Source organism: Urocitellus parryii, chromosome X, assembly GCF_045843805.1.
Source record: "Urocitellus parryii isolate mUroPar1 chromosome X, mUroPar1.hap1, whole genome shotgun sequence".
Classification (NCBI taxonomy): domain Eukaryota; kingdom Metazoa; phylum Chordata; class Mammalia; order Rodentia; family Sciuridae; genus Urocitellus; species Urocitellus parryii.
In genome coordinates, this window is record NC_135547.1 from 118,560,622 (window position 1) to 118,585,354 (window position 24,733).

At 35.7% G+C, this 24,733-nt stretch overlaps 1 protein-coding gene across 3 annotated transcripts in view; it reads right to left on the reverse strand.

The window, feature by feature from the left end:
- The window catches only part of Cdkl5 (cyclin dependent kinase like 5), a 115,484-nt gene extending 94,388 nt beyond the window's left edge, over window positions 1–21,096 (reverse strand). For all 3 annotated transcript variants that reach the window (XM_077793952.1, XM_077793951.1, XM_026396737.2), the window contains exons 1-2: window positions 20,905–21,096; window positions 17,563–17,597 (exon numbers count right to left, since the gene is read on the reverse strand). In XM_077793952.1, the coding sequence (XP_077650078.1) occupies window positions 17,563–17,597; window positions 20,905–20,968 (99 nt within the window). In that variant the 5' untranslated portion in view covers window positions 20,969–21,096. The remainder of the gene's footprint in view (window positions 1–17,562; window positions 17,598–20,904) is intronic.
- Between the last annotated feature and the right edge of the window lie 3,637 nt (window positions 21,097–24,733).

A 24,733-nucleotide genomic window follows, 5' to 3' on the forward strand; every position in this document is an offset into this window, starting at 1 on the left:
GCAACTACCAGGCAGTGGGCAGAGGAAGAGGCAGGATAGTTTGAGACTGTGCCACAGGGGGAAATACCTCAAGCATCCACTTAGCAGCAGAGAAGCCCTGGGGCAAAAAGCGAAATTATACAGTGAAGCTGAGGCCATGGGAGAAATTACAAATGGCTGCTCAGGAGCTCTAGGGAACAGTGCGAAGGTCGGGGGGGAAAAGTGGATCACAGTGAGAGATGTACAGAGCAGTAAGTACAGGGATGAGTATTCTGTGCTAAGGGATGACCACTGAGTTTTGGTGGTGAATAAAAAAATAGAAGATGGGGGCTGGGGTTGTGGCTCAATGGTATAGCACTCACCTAGCACGTGCAAGGTGCTGGGTTCAATCCTCTGCACCACATAAAAATAAATAAATAAAATAAAAATATTTTTTTAAACAGAAAGAAAAAAAAATAGAAGATGATGCCAAGAACAATGGGGCTGGTCTTGACGGTCTCTGGGAAAGGAACAGGCAATCAAATCCTGGCACTATGGTTCTGAATGCTTTAATGAATGAAGTGTCAATTTCCAAGGGTAGCTGCCAGCCCCAGCAGCATGAAGTGGCAAGATCAGAACAAATGAGGAGCTCCTGCTCCCTCATAATATGGGAATTAGAGGTCAGGTCCCTACCTGACCTCTAATTCCCATATCAATTCAAATATTTATTAATATTTTATCTCAATTCAAATATTTATTAAACGTAGACCATTTACCTTCAGTGGAATTGTTAGCACATGGAGGTTTTTTTTTTTCTACTTCTTTTTGGTTTTGTTAAAACTAAACTACTAACACACTGTGTTCATTCTTGTGAGTTTCTTCTAGGATATTGTATGAAGAGCTTTATTTAAAAAAAAAAAAAATCAACATTTATAGGAGGAACAACCCTGATACTTACTATCTGCTGATCTGCCAAGGGTGAATGGAACCCGATATAATGTATAACACCTAACCAGGTAACTACTGAGGACCTGATGGTTTTCATACATTTCCTCCCTTTGCCCCAAATTTCTTTCTAAAATTGATCTCAAAGCAGAATAAAAGGTTTCTGCCTCTAATTCAGAGCATGTTAGACAAATAGATCTTACCTTAAAATGGGCCACAGATAATTGACTATTACATGGCAAAAAAAAAAAAAATATTTTCAACCAAATTGTTTCAAAACAATCATTTTAAAGCAATTTTTATTTAGTATACTAAAATTATATTCATGATATTTTTTTCTCTTCAAAAAATATTTAATTCTAAGATATAGATATTTGTTTTAAACAACTGGGAAAATTAAAAGAGAAAAGTATTTCTTAAACATGATAAGACTTTGCCAACTAATGAGCAATTTTAAATATCAAAAGGCTAATTTGTTTCTTGGTTCAATGACTATTCCTCACAGTAGATTCAGTGAGAAAAATAAAATTGGGGGGAAAAAAACTTTAAAAAGGGCAAGGTTATCAAAATTTACAATGTCTTAATTACCTGAGGGTTGTCAAAACTATTATTTGAGGATAAGAACTAAAGTCTCCCAAAATGCAAAATTTTAGCAAGTAATCAAATTATAAGGCTTTAAAGAACACGCAGTACTTTCTCAGTTGCTTAAATAACACATTTTAGGCAAACTGTCCTCTATTTCACAGATTCTAAAAGTAATCCTATTAAGCTAAAGTCACTAAGATGTATAGTTTATAATTAATACATTCTTTAAGGTTAATTGAAAATAAACCATTGGCAGCACAAGAGTTTCCCATTTATTCTCATTAGGTTTTCAAATTTGAACAGTGCCTACTCTCCAGAGGCTTCAAAATGCCTTAGAAATTTAATTACTCTTCAAAAACAAAATGGGTGAAATAATAAGTGAAGCAAAGAATCCCCAGAACTACTTTAGCATGGTTTATAGCAGGTATCCAGGCAAACAAAACAAGAATCAATGGGTAAAATAGTTCCAGTTAATTTAGGGTAACGTTATTAGCAATTTTCAAGAACTACATGAAGTTCTTAAGCTTTTCAAATATTTTGTTCTGAAAAGTTCTTACTAAGCACACAAAAACACAAAGATCTAAGATTCAAAGGGATGAAAATAACGGAAGATGAGTCATCTCAGCTAAGCAAATGGTTCATAGGAAAGTTGAAAATCTCTTACAGAACATTATTTTTAAACTGGACAAGACATTTCCAATTTTAAAATATAAACATAGGACCTCTAGTTTCAGCTCCAACACATACAGTGCTTGGATATTATCATTTCTGTCCTTACAGGAAGAGGAGTGGGGGGACTAACAAACTGAAAAACAGCAACTTTCCTTAGACCCATCAGAGGATTGAGGTTGCAGGACAAACCAGCCTCCTAATATCTAGAAACGGGCAAATACAAAGAATTATGTCCAAGATCAGTGAAAATTATACAGTGAAGATTATACAGTGAAGCTGTATAAGTTTACCTGGAGCAGAAGGGACTAGAATAATGTAACAATAAGAAAATTTAAACAATAATTTCGACAAAGGCTAAATAAGACAAAACTGCAAAGAAGAACTCCCAAGGACCCAATTTAGGAAAGAAGTCCTCTATACTCTTGTATCTTCTCTTCCAGGAATCTCAACTAGGTTCTGATTATGAAGAGTCAAGGAAAATTTCCTCCCCTTGAGGAAAAGTAACCACTTTGAAATATGCCCAAGGGTAAGATTCAATTTAAACAAACAAAAAAACTTAATTTGGTCAGGGGAGGGGAAAAGCAACCATTTTTTTCCTTTGGGAAAAAGTAATGTTTTTTCATGGTTTATTTTTAATTTTTTTAGTACTAGGGATTGAACCCTAGGGTGTTTAGCCACTTAGCCACATCCTTTTCATTTTTTATTTTGAGATAGGGTCTTACTAATTTGCTTAGGGACTTGCTAAATTGCTGAGGCTGGCCTTAAATTTATGATCCTCCTGACTTTGCCTCAGAGACTCTGGGATTACAGGCATGAGCCACCACCCCAGCTATAAGTAATGGTTTTGAAATAAGCTCAGAATGTTCTTCATAAAAAAGAGCAACACTCAAAAAACAACAACAAAAACAAACAAAAAAAAAAACACAATTAACATAGCCTGTTATGTCCTGGGAAGAGGAGAAAGCCAACTACAGCCCCTCAAGTCTTCCTGTTTCAACTAACAGGAGGGGGAAAAATAGGAGGGAGAGTCCTAAGACACTTCTGAAGGGTGTACCCGAGAACTCAGGCATAAGAATGAAATTATAAAACATTTTCCCTTCCTCATTCTCTTCCACCATTTCAACAGGATTCCAGTACAGCAACAATGGATGGTCACTGAAAAAGTGATTCTATTTAAAAAAGAATACTGGGTGTGGTATTGAATCCCAGCCTCTCTCAGAAGGCTGAGGCAGAGGATCACAAGTTCAAAGCCAGCCTCAGCAAGAGCAAGGCACTAAGCAACTCATTGAGACCCTGGGGATGTGGCTCAGTAGTAGAATGCCCCTGAGTTGAATGCTTAGGGAAACCCAAAGACAACAGGGTAGAAAAAAGAAATATAAAACAAAAGAACTAAAGGGAAGTAAAGCCCATGACAAACATTGAAAATGGCTCAGCTCCTGGCTATTTATCAGAAAACTTTACACTGAAGGCCTGTTACACAATACATCATATCCAGCTTATATGTGCGCGTACACACACACACACACACACGCACACACACAATGAAGCATGCAGAGAAACAAGACAAAGTTAAGCATCTGAATCAAACTCAGATATGGCACAGATTTGGGAATTATCAGATTGAAGATTTAGGGAATTTAATGTTAAGATCTTCAATGAAAAAAACAGACACTATGCAAGAACAGTAATGTAAGCATACAGCACTCTAATGAGGAATTAAACAAAACTGCTAGAAATCAAAATCACTAACAAAAATGAAGAATGCCTTTAATGGACTCATCAAGTATATTGGACATAACCAAAGAAAGAATCAGAAAACTTAAAGATATATCAATAGAAACTTCCCAAACTAAAATGTAAAGAGAAGACGAATTTTAAAAAGCAGAACAGAACATCCAAGAATAATGGAAAAATTACAAAAAGTATAACACATGTCTAAGCGACCTTGAGTTTAGTGATCAGTTTGCAGATACAACACCAAAAGGACAGTCCATGAAGGGGGAAAAAATGGTTAAATTGGAATTCATTAAAATTAAAAACTATTGCCGGGCATGGTGGTGCACGCAGTTTGGGAGGCTGAGAAAGGAGGATCGCTAATTCAAAGCCAGCCTCAGCAATAGTGAGGCACTAAGCAACTCAGTGAGATCCTGTCTCTAAATAAAATATAAAATAGGGCTGGGGATGTGGCTCAGTGGTTGAGTGTCCCTGAGTTCAATCCCCGGTACTCAAAAAAAAAGAAAGAAAAATTAAAAACTACTGTCTGCTAACAAAGTGTTAAAAGAATGAAAAGATATGGCATAGGCTGAGAGAAAAAGGCTTGGAAGGCTTGGGGGAAGGAAGCAGGTGCTTGTGATAAGAATTGCCCACCTACCTTTCCCTGCATAGAAAACAACTTCCAACTTCCTCAACCTGATAAAGTAAAGGACTTTTGGGGGGTTTTTTTGGTAAAGATGGGATCTCACTATGTTGCCCAGGATGGTTTTGAACTTGTGGGCTCCAAAGATACTCCAGCCTCAAAATCCCAAGTAGCTGGGACTACAGGTATGTACCACCATGCATGGATAAGGGTATTTTTGAATACTCACAGCTAATATCATGCACACTAAATGGTAAGACTGAAAGCCTTCTCCAAACACCAGGAACAAGACAAAAAATGGGTGCTTTCACCACTTTTATTCAATATTGTGTTTGAAGTTCTAGTCAGAGCAATTAGGCAAGGAAAAGAAAGAAAAGGTGCCAATTTGGAATGAATGAGTAAAACTATCATTTTTCACAGATAATATACATAGAAAATCCTAGAGAAGCCACCAAAAAACTATCAGAGATAATAAACAAATTTAGCAGTTACATAATATAAGATCAAAACACAAAAAACAGTATGCTTTAAAAAGTTAATCATCGCCTAGAATATGACCCAGGAATTCTACTAGGTATACATCAAAAAGAACTAAAAACAAGGACTTAAATTCTTGTGTATTAATGTTCGTAGCAGCATTATTCACAACAGCCAAAAACTGGAAACAATCTGGGGCTGGGGCTGTAGCTCAGTGGTAGAGCACTTGCCTAGCATGTGTGGGGCACTGGGTTTGATCCTCAGCACCACATAAAAACAAATAAAAGAATTAGAGAGTTACTGCTTAATTAGTACAGAGTCTCTAGGGTAATGAAAGAATTGAGAAATAGTGACAATTACACATCACTGCAAATACAATTAACATCACTGAACTGTATACTTAGAAATTGTTAAAATGGCAAATTCTATGTTAAAATACATATTGTTACAATAAAAAATCAAAGATATTGTGTCCATCTACAAAAAAACTAAAAAAAAAAAAAAAAAAGATGGAAACAACCCAAGTGTCCACCAATAAATGAGTGGATAAACAAAATGTAGTGTTCACATGCATACATACACATACACAATACATACACACATACACATATACACACACACACACACACACACACACACACAATGGAATTTACTCAGCCATAAAGAAAAGAAGTTCTGGGCTGGGTTTATGGCTCAGTGGTGGAGTGCTCGCCTAGCATGTGTGAGGCACTCAGCACTATATAAAAAATAAATAAATAAATAAACACATTGTGTCCATCTACAACTAAAAATATTTTTTGAAAAGAATTAATGTTCTGATATGTACTGCAACATGGAATAATCCTGAAAACATAATGCTAAGAGAATGAAACCAGACACAAAAGGACATTGCATTATTCCAGTAATAGGAAAAATCTAGAATAGGCAAAATCATAGAGACAGAAAGTAAACTGGTACTACTTTGGAGTAGAAGGAACAGAAAAATATTAGGTACTGGGGGTAGGGAGAATTGGAGAGTTACTGCTTAATTAGTACAGAGTCTCTGGGGTAATGAAAGAATTTGGAAATAGTGACATTGACACATCACTGCAAATACAATTAACATCACTGAACTGTATACTTAGAAATTGTTAAAATGGCAAATTCTATATAACATATATAGTTACAATAAAAATCATTAGTACTTTTATACCCTAGCAACAAACAATACAATAAAAAAATAAAAGAGCAATTTCATTTACAATGGCATCCAAATGAATTAATACCAAGGAATAAATTTAACCAAGGGAGTGAAAGATTAACATTCAGAAAACTAAAAAAATAGAACTGCTAAAAGAAGTTAAAAAAAATTTAGATAAATCAAAAAAAATTCCATGTTTGGGGATTAGAAGAATTCAGAGTTAAGATGATGATATTACCCAAAGCAATCTATGAATTCAATACAATCCCTATCAAAATTCCAATGGCTTTTTTTCCCCCTCAGAAATGGAAAAGGTGGTCCTCAAATTCATATGAAATTGCAAGGAGCCCTCAGTAGCCAAAACACATTGAAAAAGGAGAAGAAAGTGGGCAGACTCAGTTACTACAAAGCTACAATAATCAAGACAGTGTGGTACTGACATGGAGACAGGCGCATAGTCCAATATAGTAAAAGAGACCACAAAAAACCACACATCTATGACCCGGGGACTTTTCAACAAGGGTGCCAATCAATTGCCAGTAAATGGGGGAATTATCTCCTCAAAAAACAGTGAAAACCACCTTCATGACCTTGAATTTGACAATGTTCTTAAAAACACAAGCAAGAAAGGAAAAAATTAAGTGGACTTCATCAAAATTAATATTTAGTGCATTAAGAGATACTGCCAAGAAAGTGAAAAAAGACTACTAAAAAATGAGAAAAAAATACCTGCAAATCACACATCTGATGAGAAACTAGTACTCAAGCTACATTTAGGAGTCCTATAACTCAACAAAAAAGACAACCTGATTTAAACATGAACAAAGTATTTGAATAGACATTTTTTCCAAAGAAGATAAACAAATGGCCAACAAGTGCAAAAAACACTCAACATTGTTAATGAGGGAAATGCAAATCAGAACCACAACAAGGAGGCCAAGGTTGTAGAGCTCTTGCCTAGCATGCATGAGGTTCAATACCCGGCACCACATTAAAAAATAAATAAATAAGTAAATAAAGGTTTCTCTCCATCTACAACTGAAAAAATTAGTTTAAAAAAAAAAACAATGAAAAATCACTTTACATCCACTAGGATGGCTAAAATATAAAAATCAGGAAACAAGTGTTGGTGAAGACTCAGACAGACTAGAACTCTTGTACACTGCTAATAGGAAACTATAGTGGTATGTGGCTGCTATGGAAAAGTTTCACAGTTAATCATAGAACTCCGTAAGAACTAGTATTTCCATGCCTAGTTATATACTCCAAAGAATTGAAGAGAGAGACTCAAACAACACTTGTACCTGAAGGTTCACAGTAGCACCCATTCACAACAGTCAAAGGATGGAAACAACCCAAATTTCCATCCACTAAAGGTGGACAAACGATGCCAGGCACAGTGGTGCTCGCCTGTAATCCCAGCAGCTTGGGAAGCTGAGGCAGGAGGATTACGAGTTCAATGTCAGCCTCAGCAAGAGCGAGGCACTAAGCAACTCAGTGAGACCCTGTCTCTAAATAAAATACCAAAAAGGGCTGGCAATGGGGCTCAGTGGTTCAGTGCCCCGAGTTCATTCTCTGGTATCCCCAAAAATAATAGATAAACAAAACATTCACACAGTACAACAGAACACAGAACATCATTCAGACACAAAAAGGAATGAGGTACTGATACATGCTCATAACACGGATAAACCTCAAAAATATTATGTTAAGTGAAGGAAACCAAACTCAAAAGGTCACATGTTGTACAATTCTGTTTATATGAAATATACAGAACAGATAGATCCATAGATACAGAAAGCAAATTAGTGGTTTCCAAGGGGGGAGTGGGGATAGGTAATGTGTACTTAATGAATACAGGGTTTTTCTTTTGAGGTGATGAAACTGTTTTGGAACTCAAAAGAAGTGGCTGTTGCACAACATTTTTGAATGTAATGTGACATTGAATTGTAGACTTTGAAATGTTTAATTTTATGTTACATAAATTTTGCCTTGATTAAGGGAAAAAAAAAGAGATGAAGGGCCTAGAATGTGGCTTAATTCCTGGGCTCTCTATTAACTAACTTGTTTGGACTTCAGGAAATTACCAATTTGAGCATCAGCTTCCCCCAGGCAAAAGGGGGATAATTCCTTCTAACTTTTATAGTCATTATGAGGACTTCAGGAGAAATGAAAATAAAGCAGCTAGCACAATGCCTGGAAGACAAGAGGCACTTTAGACAGAAGTTATTGCTATGTCTTCTAAACTTATTTATGTCCACTTGAATCAGATTAGGAAGATAATCTCAAGTTTTTTTCTCCAAAGAATTTTACTTCCCACATTTGTTTGAATGTCCTTCTCTTGAACAGAAGAATTTTTTCAGTCTTAAAGAGAGCTGTTTTCTTTGTACGTTTGTCCTTGGGTGGAAAGAGAGCTATTGATTTACACCAGTGATGGGACGCAGGGCAAATACACTGTATGTGCCTCTGAATGATCAGCCCCTGGCAAATTCCACTTCTCTGCACTAACAGTTTTTTAATTTCTTTTTTTTTTCCCCCAGAAACGGGGATTGAATCCAGGAACACTTTACCACTGAGCAACATCCCAGCAGTGTTGTGATAATACCTGAGAAAAACAACTTGGAGCCAGCAAGGTGTCACATGCCTGTAATCCCAGCTACTCAGGAGGCTGAGGCAATAGGATCACAAGTCAAGGCCAGCCTCAATAATTTAGCAAGACCCTGTCTAAAATAAAAAGCGCTGAGGATATAGGTTAGTGGTAGAGAGCCCCTGGATTCCATACCTAATGCTCCCTACTCCCCCTAAAAAAAAAACACACACCTTAGAGGAGGGAAAATGAAAGCTGCTCAGCTCAAGCAACCAGGAAGCAGAGAGAGCAAGAGAAAGGGAAAGGGAGAAGGGGCAAAGATGGTGGGGTAGGGGAGAAATAGGCCAGAGATAAAATAAATTCCCCAAGGGCACTCCCTCAGTGACTGACTACCTCTAAACATGCCCCACCTGCCTTAAGTTTCTACCATTTCCAGTAGTCTATTCAGCTATCAATGCATTAATCCATTGATGAAATCACAGCCCTTATGATCCAATCATTTCCCAAAAGCCTCACCTCTGGACAATGCTGCACTGGGGACCAAGCCTTCAACACATGAGGCTTTGGGGAACATTCAAGATCCAAACCATAATTCTAGTCCTTTTTATTTTTTACTTTGAGATAGTCTTTCCCTAAATTGCCCAGGCTAACCTCAAACTTGTGATCCTTTTACCTCAGCCTCCTGAGTAGCTAGGATTAGAGGCATGTGTCACCATGCTCAGCTGTTGTGACAGGTAACCAATACAAAATTTCCTATCCAAACATTTATAAGATTTACCCAAATCTAGATAAAGGAAAAGTAATTTTCAGTGGCAGCCCCGCCCCCCACATTATTAGCTTTAATTCCTTAGACTCCAAGAGTACCAAGGGCAAAGAGAAAATTTGAGATTGTTGGTTCACTGAAGCCCAATGGTATTTCCACCATATTTTCCTACTTAGGATTCTATTCATATCTTTGTATGGTTCTGAGAAATGCTCTTTTTTTCCCACCTGCCTTTAGTAATGACAGGAATGTTTCCTAAGAAGGATTCAAAGGAAAACATAGGGGAGAAGAGAGGATTTCACACAATCATTTCAACTACCATCTTCTTTCAGATGTACCTCCCCCCAAACTATATTTTAAGCTTCTTGACAATAGAAAATGAAACTTCCTATTTTTTAGTTTATCCATGCTAGACTAAATTCCTCAAAAGAATTTCCTCTTATTGATTTTTTTCAGAGTGAGTACCTAGCTAAGTGCCTGATATTTTTTCAGCAATCAATAGATTTTTCTTTAACAAATATTTGGTTGAATTCTGTTTATAATGTAATGCCTGGAACATAATACTTTAAGATGTAGTCAAAAAGGAAAAAAATGCTTTAAATATATTAAAGAACCTTTAAATTAAGAAATATCAAAGCTCAAAAGCACTATAGAATATGAACTGTTGTTTCAAATTATACAGTATTTCACAGCCGGATTATCACTTTTTTGTGTGGTGGTGGTGGTGGTGGTATTGAGGATTTAAAGCAGGGATGCTCTACCACTGAGCTACATCCCCAGCCATTCTTATTTTGAGATCCACAACATCCAAAGTAGCTGGGATCACTGGTGTGTGCCACCACACCTGGATATATTACTTTTTAAGCAGGAATAGATAACTATGCACTTTCCAGTCACCAGTTTCAACAACTGATAAAGGGTTACACTCAAGTACTTAATGAGTATATACTACATGGGCATTCGTTAATCAGTTCTTTTCCTTATAACATTAGTGCACACATATTTCAGAACTGTGTAGAAAAATAATCCACACTCATTTTTACCCCTGAAGTTTTGAAGAAAAGCAGCATTGGGGCTGGAGATATAGCTCAGTTGGTAGAGTGTTTGCCTCGCATGCACAAGGCCCTGGGTTCAATCCCCACCACAACCAAAAACAACAACAATAAAAGCAGTACCAGGGAGCTAGTATAAATCATATAAACACAAACAGTTATCAGAGACTAATGAAATTACTCACTAAAGATGTAGAAAGAATGTTCTCTTCTTTGAACTAATTATATTTTTATGATTTACATAAAAGGGACTTTCAAGTAGAACTATAAGTGTTCAATAAAAATATGGACTTAAATGAGAGAACCGAAAACAAAGGATACAGAAGAGAGCTGTTGCAGAGTAGTAGGGACTAGGTCCCTGAGGAAGGAAAAAAGATGATCTCAAGGATCTGAATGAAGTAAACTGGAAAAGTATCCAGGCCAATTGATCCTCTGGACATGCAGGGGGAAATGATGGTTTAGAAACTGAGTCTCTGTAAAAAGGATGAATGAGGGCTGGGGTTGTGGCTCAGTGGCAGAGCACTCGCCTAGCATGCATGAGGCACTGAGTTCAATCCTCAGCACCATATAAATGTAAACTAAAGACATTGTGTCCACTTAAAAGTAAAAAATAAATATTAAAAAAAAAAGGATGAATGAGGCAAAGGCCTCTGTGTAGTCAGTTAGTACTGGCTAATTCTAAAATGCCCATTTCCTTACTTCATTACCTAAAAAACTAACAAACAGAAAACTAAATCCAGATAAAGATGATGAAGATAAAGGGAACCAGGAGGCATACCAAGGTAAATATCTCCCTAAATAACTAGATAACCTGTTAAATTGATGATTGTTCATTGGGTTTTTTCCTCAGATATCTTCTTTTTTATAAAATATTTTTTAGTTGCTGATGTACCTTATTCTTTATTTGTATGTGGTGCTGAGGATCGAACCCGTGTCTCACACATGCTAGACAAGTACTCTGCCACTGAGCCACAGCCCCAGCCCTTCTCAGATATCTTTTTAAAATAGCTTGGGTAAAAGGCAGGGGGGAGCAGCTGGAGATGTAGTTCAGCAATACAATGGATTGATGGACCAGCCTGCTTAAGGCCCTAATTCAAACCCTGATACCACTAAAATAAAAACAAAACAAAGAGAAAAGGAAGCAGGGTTGTGGCTCAGTGATATAACGCTAGCCTAAAATGAATGAGGCACTGGGTTTGATCCTCAGCACCAGGCACAGTTGCACAAGCCTGTAACCCCAGTGGCTCGGGAGGCTGAGGCAGACAGGAGGATCGCAAGTTCAAAGCCAGCCTCAGCAAAAGCAAGACACTAAGCAAGAGAGACCCTGTCTTTAAATAAAATATAAAATATGGTTGGGGATGTGGCTCCGTGGTTAAGTGTCCCAGAATTCAATCCCGAGTACTCCAAAAAAAAAAAAAAAAAAAACCACAATGAATAAAATAAATGTTTGTTAAAGAAGGAAAGTAGGAAGTAGTAGTAACCAGCTGGGTGCCGTGGCACACACCTATAATCCCAGCAGCTGGGGAGGCTAAGGCAGGAGGATCACGAGTTCAAAACCAGCCTCAGCAACTTAGCAAGGCCCTAAGTAACTCAGTGAGACCCTGAGCCCAAAAAGGGCTGGGGATGTGGCTCCGTAAGTTAAGTGTCCCTGGGTTCAATTCCTGTACCAAGGAAAAAAAGTAACCAAATCCTCATTCTGGTTTTTTTGGCAGAAAAACAAAATTAATCTAGAAAAAGAGAGGAATAGGTAATCCAAAATGTATAATGTGTGCTAAAAATGAAGCCTTACAGCAAATGATGAATTGTGACAACTGAGTAAAAAGATTGCAAAGACTGCCTTTGTTATAAGGGGAAATATAGGTTATTTCTGACTAGTGAATATTTAATCTAGTCTACACTACCTAGTATTCTCAGTCTCAATTTCTTAACACTCAGAAGAGAAAAGTGGCACATTCCAGATTTTCTCTAACTTTCTTCTTCTTAACTTGTGATCTGGTATTAAACACATTATTTTACTTACAGGTCATTAATAAATGGCCTTTTTAAATGAAAAGGAGTTGTTCATCTCTTAATCCTTATCATCATGAATTTTTTTGTGGAAAACAGTGCTGAGGATTGAACCAGGGTACTTTACCACTGGGCTATATCTTAAGCTTTATTTATTTGTTTGTTTGTTTCTTTGTTTGTTTATTTATTACATTTGAGACATGGTCTCACTACGTTGCTGAGGCTGGCCTTGAACTGAGAATTCTCTTACCTCAGCCTCCCAAGTCCCTGTGCCCAGCTCTCCTAGCTTTTAAAAGGTCTGCTTGCCTCTCTTTTTAAAGTCTCGCCAATTTATTCTTTTTTAATATTTATTTTTTAGTTTTTTTTTTTAGGTGAACATAATATCTTTATTTTGTTTCAATGTGGTGCTGAGAATCAAACCCAGTGCCTCACACATGTTATGCGAGCATGCTACCACTTGAGCCACATCCCCAGCCCCTAGTCTCACCATTTAAATAGCCTCTTAATTTCTGCTCTGCACTACCTCTTGAAAGGTTTGTGTCATTTCACAGCTTCATGTTACACTCAAGGCTGCTATTTCTGGAGGCAGACCAAAGCATCGTTCACTTGATTTTTTTTTAAGGGAATTTTTTTTTAATATTGTTTAGTTGTCCATAGACCTTTACTTTTTATTTATTTATATGTGGTGCTTCACACATGCTAAACAAGTGCTCTACCACTGAGCCACAGACATAGCCCCTAGTTCCTAGCCACTTGATCTTGATCTTGTTATATAGCCCCTCTGTTACTTGGTTACTTCATCTGTGAAACAGGCATAAGGGTAGGATTGTTGTGGGATCGAAACATCTAGTAGAGTGTCTAGCATACAGTAGTACTTAATGTGGTATTTATTAGTATTAGGTTTTTTATTCTGTTGCCATTTTTATTGCTTATTATTAAAGCTAAACTCATTATGTCTCCCCCCAAACTTAGACTTTATAAGTTTTCTAGGCAGACAAATAATTCCACTGCCTTTCCAGATTAATACATTCAAATCATTGGAATCACCTTGAATACCTCTGAAGTGACCAAGTCCCTGTTACTCGGCAATAGTTGTCTACTGTATCCTTTATTTTTGGTTCTCTAATTTAAGTCAGTGCTATAATTTATTGCACACTTACAAGATATACCTTAATACTGGATTATTCACAGTTTCATATAATTAGCTATCTTAAGAGCATATGCCATCTACACTTCAAAACCAGCAAACGAAATCATATGGCCATAGGAAAGGAGTCACATGAAACACTTCCCTATCCTAGGCTGAATGAACATTGCCCTCCAACCTCTCTCTATACAAATTCTCTTTGCTCACGGTCTAATTGACCCTCCCCTATTCTTTTCTCTCCCCACTCCCTTTTTCAATTATTTCAAAATTTTCTTGTAGCAGTTTTGGGATGAAACCCAGGGCCTGATACATGCTAAGCAAGTGATCTACCACTGAGTTGCATCCCCACCCCTGAATCTTCAAATTTTCACCTCACTCAATTCTCACTTCCTTATTGTGGGCATGACCTTTTGGGGCATCTACTCAAAAGGCATCCTACAAAACATGCCTCCCCTCTCATAAGCACTTCAAAAAACTCATGCCAATAAAAAGAAAATCAACAATGTGTCTCTGCAGAGTAAAGATCCAAACCAGAATACCTTCCCAATGTGAGTGGTCATAAGGAGTCACAAATAGATGTTGAGTCATTGCTGTTTTCATATATATGCTAATGTGTGTACATAACAATAAATAAAGCTGTCAAAAAGAGTACAGACTGTATTTTTTTTCTTTTTTATTTGGACAGCATTTATTTCAGTAAATTAAGAAGTATGGTCTTTGGCCTAGAATAGCCCAACATCATATTGTGTTCACAAAAGACAAGACATACACTTTATAAATTTGACCTCTAAACTCTTACAACAGTACACAGATTAAAACAGTGGTTTTTTCATACCTCTTCAAATACGCAATATGCTGACTTATTATATACACCCACAGCTAACCTTCTAAAAAAAGATACCCAATCTATGCTTAAAGTAATCAAAGAGAGCCATGCATGAATAACCACACAGACCTGATTTCTACATTTTTACAAGCATTTCACTAAAATGTTAAAGGTATGCAAAAATATATTGGCATGATTATTGTATATATAACAGGTACAATAGGGAAAATAACATATTTTAACTATAATATGAATTTTATAACAATCTATTCTGTAATCCTACAGTGTAAACCTTACCAGAACCATCAAATTCTCTATTTTTGGATAATGGGGGTATGGATTTGAAGGTCTGATTTTAGCTGGGAAAAGGATATACTATAACAAGTCTAATGACTAAACAGCTGCAGATTCTAAAAAGAATTTTATATTATTCTGAGTTAGGTACTAAATTATGCTTTAAATTTTCCATTCGGTGATATCGTTTTTAGACGCATAAAAGGAAAAAGCAATAATACTTAGAAAGCTGGTCTGTGAGTTCCTCATTTAGTGAAGGGCAGCAAAAAGAAAATTTTTAGATGCAATTTCATTTACAATAACTTTACAGGTGTTTGTTTAATATTTTTTTAGTTGTAGATGGACACAATACCTTTATTAATTTTTTTATGTGGTATGGAGAATCAAGCCCAGTGCTTCACATGCGCAAGGTGCATGCTCTAACACTGAGCCACAACCCCAGCCTCCCCGGGAGGTTGTTTTTTAAACAACTCTACTCTTCTGTTTCTTCAGACAGGCTATAAGCCATATCCATATAAAGGGGAGGGGGCCTATGGTTTGTTCATTTTTTTACCTCCTATAGCCCTAGTAATCAGAGTTCACATTCAGAGTTGGTTTCCCAAAGGCTGAGAATATAACAACCCAGCTGATACAGCACTTGCCTAGCATGTGTGAGGCCTTGGATTCAATCACCACCACCACCACCCACCCACCCACACACCCAAAAAAATAAACAAAACCCAGAGTTGATTTCCCAAGAGCAGAGATGTCCATTCTCATCCACATTCCTTTGGAGCCATCTTGCCAGCATTAACAGTATGCATCATGAGAAGCAAGTACATGTGATAACCGTATGTTAACAAATAAATGAAAACAATATACTTAACTAATAAATTTTATTTTTACATGAAAGATAGAAGAAGAGCTTAGATAAAGGCAAAAGGAAGTATCTACATATAGGACAAAGTATAACAAAGACTAAGACAAAAAAATTAGGCTATATGCATTATATATACTGATATATATGTATATGCATGTGTGTGTGCATGTATATATTAGAAATGCATATATGTCAGAAATACCTAGGGTTTTTTTTAAATATTTTTTAGTTGGAGATGGACACAATATCTTTCTTTTATTTATTTATTTTTATGTTGTGCTGAGGATCGAACCCAGGGCCTCATACTTCTAGGCTCTACCACTGAGCCACAACCCCAGTCCCAGAAATCCTTAGGTTTAATCCCCAGATTAAGAATGGAAGTTTCATTGCCAGAGCTATAGTGTAAAAAGAAGTATTACGTTCATGAGTCAAAAGTTGACTTGGAAACTAACAGCCTAAGTAACATACCCACAGGAATTGTACATTTTTTTTATAAGCTTCAGAAGTTTATTGTAACTGAAGGCAACTTATCAAAACAATAGTATTTCATTAGAGAGTTTTCCATTTGCTTAATCTCAAACTGCAGTAATACTTAACAAGGTACACAAGGTACTATATTTATTTTGATTACATTTATAATTTTAAATTCTTAATCATCTTTAATCAGGAACCAATAAAATTCAGACAATTTCTGAGCATTTTCTGGCAAAGAGATCTTCAGATAAATACTGTCAATATAAAAATAATCCAAACACCCAATTACAATAGAAGTCAATGCATTGATCAAAAACACTAAGATATATTAAATGTCATGAATCCTTAAACCCAAAAGGTAGCTTGAATTCTGTACAAAAGAAAGAGCAAATATAGAAATATAACATTTTTATTTACACACATATTATAAATTACTTCAAGTTTAAATGTTTTAAGTTAAATTGTTAAATTCATCTCAGACACGAATTATATCATTATTAAAATCAAATTATATCCAAAATAACATGAGTTCAAAAATTAATACTTAGACTAGATACATCATAACAGAAAACCATTTAACCTAATTGTTACAGTTTTAACACTGGCCATCTTAGTTCCTCAATAAAACACTCACTTAGTAACAGTTATGTAAACTTCAAATAACTTTCCTGAACAATTTGTGATTATTATCACAGTCAAATAATCTATAAGAGAGGCTGGGATTGTGGCTCAGTGGTAAAGCGCTCACCTAGCACATGTGAGGCCCTGGGTTTGATCCTCGGCACCACATAAAAATAAAATAAAGCTTATTGTGTACACTTACAACTAAAACAAATATTTTAAAAAATCTATAAGATTATCACAAGGCTGCTCAAGGGTCCTCAGCTAGCAGCAACCAGTAATTATAATCATATACTATCATCACAAGCCCCAGCTCATAACCAAATATATATCTACTACCCTTAAAAATTTGGATTCAAATCTATCAAGTAATGTAAGTTACTGAGTCTGCATGAAAAATACTAAATAAAACACCTCCTTGCTCTTAAGTACTTGAATGTGAATTAAATCTGGAACTACCTGTTTTTTCTGCCTATTCTCCAGCTTCTTTTTTCTTCCCATTAAGCAGTTTTTCACCTACATATCAGTTGGCTCAAAAAATAGCATGGGATTACAAAAAGCTAATTATTACTTACGTATGAGGATCAAGCTTATCCAAAAGTCATCTCTTTTTCTGGTTCACATATCAATTCTACTTCATTAAGCGTCATCATCATATGCAGACAGTTTTAATTATATGCCCATGTATACAGAGTACTAAGTTACTTTCAAACACTTTAAGCATGTACAAATATTTTACTAATAAAACTATGTACTTGCCTTGTGTCTGCATTTAAGTACAACTCCATAGGCTCCTATAATAAAAACAGAAGTAAACAATCAGGGGCATGTATACAAACTAAAGCTCTTTAAGAAATTAAACTCTACTATATTTATATTGCTGATCAGGATATAACAATAACTAAAATCACAATATTATAGACTAAAAATATAATAATGAGCTACATATAGATAGAGCATGGATACCTTAGTATATTTTATTTTAAATAAACCTCTCAAATGTTTCTCTTATAGAAAACTTTATTCAAGATATTTTAAAATTTAAGCTTAAACATTTTCAGAGATAAGATTGGATCATAAGAACTCTTGTGAGTAAATGAAAATTAACTTCGAAGGTTCTAGGGAACTTAAAACCTAGAAGCTACTAACTTCCAAGAGTAAGTTCCAGCACAGAGCCTACCCAAACATACTATGTGTCCTAGGAGTCACTGAAACCTGCTTCTATGTTACTGGAATCTCTTCAGACTAGCAAAATAGTACAGGTCAGGGCTGGGGTGCTTGCATGCATAAGCCCGGGGTTCCATCCCCAACACTACACACACACTACACACAAAAATACTATAGATCTCAGCATTCCAACTAATGACTAGTGGGAGTTGCTACCTTTTTGCCATGAAGTGTCAGCTTAAGGGCATAGGCCACTCCCACTCCCACTTTCTTTCAAGTATTTTGATGAGGTTTTTTGGTTTTTGTTTTAAGTTGTAGATGGACACTTTATTTTGTTTATTTTTTTGTGGTGCTGAGGATTGAACCCGGTGCCTCACACATGCTAGGCGAGCGCTCTACCACTGAGCTATAGCCCAGCCCTTGATAAGGTTTATTTTTGACCTTTCAGTGACTAAACCCATTATCTAGGCAATAAACTTAATTTCTTAAAGGCAGAACAGAGAAAATATTGTGCCAACAAGGTACTCAGGAAACTGACATTAAAGTTAAAATGTGAAAGATCCAATAAAGAATCAAAATGTAGCCAGGTGCAGTGGCCCACACCTATAACAGTGGCCCATGAGCAACTCCAAAAGCAGAGGCAAGAAGATTCCAAGTTTAGGCCAGCCTTGGCAATTTAGCAAGGCCCTCAGCAACTTAGCAAGACCCTGTCTAAAAATAAAAAATTTAAAAAGGGCTGGAGATGTGACAATGTGGTTAAGTGCCCCTGGGTTTGATTTCCCACTACAAAAAAAAAAAAAAAAAAAAAAAATCAAGTGTAACAGAGCTTCGAAGAAACATCAAAAACATTGGCATTAGCAAACAGGCAAAACCTGTATGCAACTATGAGAAGGGAACTTCCAATAGAGGCTAGGGGACCTAAAACCTCCCTCATTTTGATGGAGATGGAGGAAACTTATTATCAGAATTAAGAAACCAGCCAGGAGAACCAAATTAACTCCATATCACCTGACATCAACCAATCTTCACCATCAGCCCATGCCAGGTATTCTTGTGAGGTGGAAATGTGCTCTCTAGGCTACAAAGATGTAGAGTTTTTTTTGACAGAGTTTTATAAACTTCAAATATAGGTATTTCTTAGGGGGAAAAAAACAAGTAATTTACGAAGAAAAAATATGTATAGCAACTAAGGTTCTGATTATAACAAGTTAATATTCTAACTGAAACAACAGTCTCACAATTTTGGTTAATCTGAACCAATACCTGGGAAGATTATTACCTATGGGTGTATTGAGAAAAACAAGGTTATGATCCAGAAAAACTTAGGCCCAGAATGTAGAACATTCCAATCTTGTTATATCCTATGTGCTGACCTTCTCCAGTCAGAAGCCCCATTGCCTAAATCTATAATTGTAATACTTTGAAAAATAAAATTTTAAAAGATAGCTGTCATAAAACAGATGAGATTGAAAATGAATTTTATTTATATGATTAATACCAACATGGGGCTGGGGTTGTGGCTCAGTATTAGAGCGCTTGCCTAGCATGAGTGAGGCACTGGGTTCAAGTCTCAGCACCACATAAAATAAATAAAGGTCCATTGACAACTAAAAATATTTTTTAAAAAATGATTAATACCAACAAAGAAATGAAAAAGAAGTTAGTGAAGGAAGAAGAATCCATTTTTTTTTATGTTTTCAACTTCAGACCTTGAAACAAGTATCTAATGACTAGACGCTAATTTGTTTCTGTTTATTTGAAAAAGATTTACCAACTTGATATTAAAATCTTGAACAGCTTTGCTTTTCACATAAATTTTTAAAACTTCTTTTGAAATTCAGTTTCTTTGAAAAAATCTAAAATATGAAATTTCTATAACATTTTCTTTAAAGATAAAAATGCTAAGAAACTATAATTATAATCACTTATCTTCTTAGAGCAAAATCATTTATCAAAATTTCCATAAAGTTACCTCTAAGTCAAGAGCAAGAATTACCAAGCAGGAAAAATTTGGGAAGAAATGATGATTTTTCTAGGAGACAATTTATGAAAAATGAATTATCAAGCTTCATCAAATCAGTAATATCATTGGTTAAAAGCATTATTTTATATACTACTAGAAAAAAAAAGGTATTTCTAATTAAACCATGTGTACTACTGATTATAGAACACATCCTGATTTTAGAGATATTAAAATATGACCAAACACTGCCTGAAAATTTATAAAATGTGGTTTGTCATTCTCAAACAAATAGAAGTTATTTGTTTATTTACCATGTATTGAAGTCCAACATTTATAAAATATTTTAAGTTATTCAAAATAACTTAGTTGATATAAAAATGAAATGTAACTATAAATATATACATATACACACAAAGGAAACTAATTGCTAACGAAATGAATGAAATGAAAGTAGTCTTAAATTCTTGATTTATTTAAACTTTAAAATGTTTTAAAATGGTACTGACTTTCTTTCTTTCTTTCTTTTTTTTTTTTTTTTTCTTTTTCATCTTTCATTCTTTGGTCCCAGGGATTAAACCCAGGGGCACTCAACCACTGAGTCACATACCCAACCCTTTTTATTTTTTATTTTGAGACAGGATCTCGCTAACTTGCTTGAGGTCTCACTAAGTTGCTGAGGCTGGCTTTGAACCAGCAATCCGCCTGCCTCTACATGCTAAGATGCTGGAATTACAGGCATGGGCCACCATGCCCATTGTCATGAACTTTCAATTGAAAAGTAAGACTCAAATTGTTTAAGTGTTAATTGTATTTTTAATATTTTACTCTTAGATTTATATCTGAATTGAGAGAGGTTAAATTAACAGGATCTGAATATGTAAAATTTTTGATGGTAGGCATAATTGTACATTAATCAAAATCTCAAGGAATGCAAAAAATAAAAATCAAGGAATATAAAAATTTCAACTTACCTTCACCTACAACCCCAAGGATCTCAAATTTATTCATCACATTACCAATGTTAGGAATCTTCATGAAGACAAACTCCTCTTTTGATGTAAGCCACAGAACATGGCACCAAAAAAAAAAATTTCTAAGAAATTTATGCAGTAAGTGGAGGAAATAATATCCAAAGGAAAAAATTCTCAACAGTTGACAGGAATTTTCACATATTTGTTCTAATAATGAAGCATTAAATGAGTTCCTGAAAGAACAAACACAAAGGAAAATCATCAGTTTTATGTTGCAGTACTCTGTCACCTTTATGTACAGTGTTTTTTTAAAAAAATGTGTTAATGTTTCATAATGCTAAACAAAGAAGAAACAATAAGAGGGAAGAACCCAAAATGGAATGAACCTCAAGATATGTGAATGAGTAATATAACCACACTAAAGGGGACCAGAGACAAGGGAGAAAGAATTAACCCCAGGTAAATTTTGAAAATAGTACCTACTGTCCTCAAACTGAAACACAAAGAAAACCGCACAATTTTGTATTCCACCACTTAAATATCTGTTTTTATTACACAGTGAGATGAAACTTCTTTATCAGTATCCTAGGATTGAGTAAATGAGTAAATACATTGTAGATAATGAGATCTTTGTTTCTTACTCTCATGTAAGGGAGCTATGAATATGAAAAGGGAAAGGCTTGGAGTTGAAGTTAATGATATTAAGCTCACTTTGGATTTTTTTCCCCTGCTTTCTTAAGCTCAATTTTTAATATCTACAGCTGTAGGAGAATGCTCCAGCAGACTGCCTTCAGTCATCATCTGCAACATAGGCTCTTCCTGGAGGCTTCAGACCTTTAGACTCAAACTGAAACATCCACTCTCATGGGCCATCAACCTGCTGGCCCAGTTTTAGACTTGGACTTGTCAAGCCCCATATAACCGGGTATAAGCCAAATAATGTTAATAAAGTAATCCCCCACACACATTCTGGAAAGAGATATATTCTTATATGTACACATATAAATGAATGTGTATGTATATATTCATACACTCATATTCAAGTTATGGACCCATATAAGAAAGAATATATTCTATGTATTCTATTTCTCTGGAAAACCCTGCGGCAGTCTGGCTGGGCACAATTCAGGAGCCACTTGTCAAAAGAAATGAACTTTATTTTTAGAACCACACAGGCCAAACAAAACAGCTCCTCAGGAAAAACCTTCAGAGCCCAACTGCCAACACAGGCTTCCCACAAGCCTCTCAACCTCCCCCACTCCTCCTGCTCTTGAGGCCGATTGGCTGGGTCGTGTGGGCGGAGCCAAAAAAGTCCCCCAATGAACAGCTCTGTGGTCTGAAAGGGCAGGGAAACAGCCCAATGAGCATCCACAGAGGAGCCAATCAGTTGGCAGCTAGAAGTTTGCTGGGGCTGCTGTGAGCCAATCATCAGCTGGCAGCTGGAAGTTTGCTGGGACCCCTTCGGCTGTGGCTCTCAACAAAACCCTAATACAGTCAATAACTTTTTTTCACTAACAAAAAAAAAAAGAAAGAAAAGTATCTAGAGCTGTAACTGTAAATGCTTATATACTCATATACATATATATTCCTTAGCTGTCCCCTGAGAGGTTCTAGAAACAATGACACCCCCAATAACCACAAGCACAGCCAGTGCTCCAATAAAAGGTCCCACAGTTCCTTGGAGAAATAAATGGCTGATTCCAAGGTAAGAGCAAGAAAAGTACAATATGATCCTAAGATATATTTTTGTGGTGCCAGAAAGTAAGGAAATGCTCAAAGAATGATGATGGCATATCAAATGGACACAGGAATCTGATTAAAATGACTCCCACTGGACAAATGGGTAATATTTTTTAAAAAGTATTTATTTTTTAGTTGTAGTTAGACACAATACCTTTATTATTTTTTTACTTATTTTTATGTGGTGCTGAGGATTGAACCCAGAGCCTCACACATGCTAAGTGAGTGCTCTACCTCTGAGCCACAACCTCAGCCCAAATGAGTAATATTTGAGCAGCAAAATAAAGATATTTACAGATTATAATCCAGAGAATAAAATAAAAATGCATAAATCCTTAGTGACATAAATAAATGGGGAAGGAAGGAAAGTTCTTTTGTGGAGTATAATCCCAAATAATAAAAAGTAGTGATAGAATTAGAAAATCACCATTTGGCAATCACTCTTGTAATAATTATTTCAGGCAACTAGCACCAATATGCACTAAAACTCGTAGTTGAAAGTTTACCAGAAAATAGGGTATTATCTAGTCTCAAAGCATCTCCCCCACAAGATGTCTATTAATTACAAAGGGAAAAAATAGTAATTTCATAGTGAAGGATCCTGCCAGACCCAACCTTAAGCAATCAAACTTATTATCAACAATAAAGGAACAAACAAACATTATATGCCTCCTGATAGGATGCATCACACCACCAGTTCTGTGGCATCACAAGATACAACAGACAAGCCTAAGCCAAGAAACATTCTATTAAATAACTATCCAGTATTGTTTAAAAACATTTTCTATCTGTTCTATATCAAAGATTAAAATACACGATAAATAAATAAAATGCACGATCCTGGATTAGATTCTAGACAAGAAAAAAAAACAATTATTTTTGTTATAAAAGCCAACTGACAAAGTCTAAATGTCTATACATTAGATTACAATATTGTATCAAAGATAATTTTCTGTGGCTGTAGAAAATAATGGTCTTGTTCTTAAGAAATAGCACCAAAGCTTTAGAAGAAAAATGGAGCGTCATATTTGCAACTTAAACCATTCATTAAAAAAAATACGTAAGTGTGGATGGGATAAAAGAGAATGAGAGAAAAAATAATCAGTATAATAAAATAATAAAAGAGCAAATACAATAAAATGTTAACATTTGGAGAATGTGTGCTGAAGCTATAAACGAAATTCTTTGTGCTATTCTTGCAATTTCTCTAAATATGAAATATTTTCACAAATAAATTCAATTCTAAAACTTATTCGTGTGTGTGTGTGTGTGTGTGTGTGTGTGTCTGTGTTGCTGGGGATTAAACCCAGGGCCTTGTGCATGCGAGGCAAGCACTCTACCAACTAAGCTATATCCCCAACCTCCTATCCTATTTTTATAAAAAATAACAGTGGTACCAACACAAAACATTGGTTTAAAAGGCAGAAATAGGGCTGGGGTTGTGGCTCAGTGGTAGAGTGCTTGCCTAGCATCTGCAAGGCACTGGTTTGATTCTCAGCACCACATATAAATAAATATATAAAATAAAGATGCATTGACAGCTATAAATAAATAAATAAATGGAGGGCTGGAATAAATCTAAGCAAATAAATCGTCTTTGCTACCTATGAAATTTGAAACTTTTTAGAATTAAGAGTACCTCATGTGGTGTGGATAAGCATTGAAGTATCCTTTCATACAGGTATGGTGGGCATGTGAACTGGGACAAGTTTTCAAAAGAACAATATGGGGCTGGGATTGTGGCTCAGTGGTAGAATGCTTGCCTAACGTGTGTGGGACACTGGGTTTGATCTTCAGCAAAAAAAGTGAATGAATGAATGAATGAATGAATGAATGAATAGGTTGTGTCCATCTACAACTAAGAAAATATAAAAAAGAAAAATATGGGGCTAGGGTTGTAGCTCAATGGTAGAGCTCTTGCCTAGTATGTGTGAAGCACTGGGTTCAAATCTCAGCATCTTATATTAAAAAAAGAAAGAAAGATCCATTGACAATTAAAATATATATTAAAAAAAAACAATATGTCCATGATTAAATGATTTTAAAATGTTCATATCCTGAAAAAGACATCTGACCAAAACCTGCAATA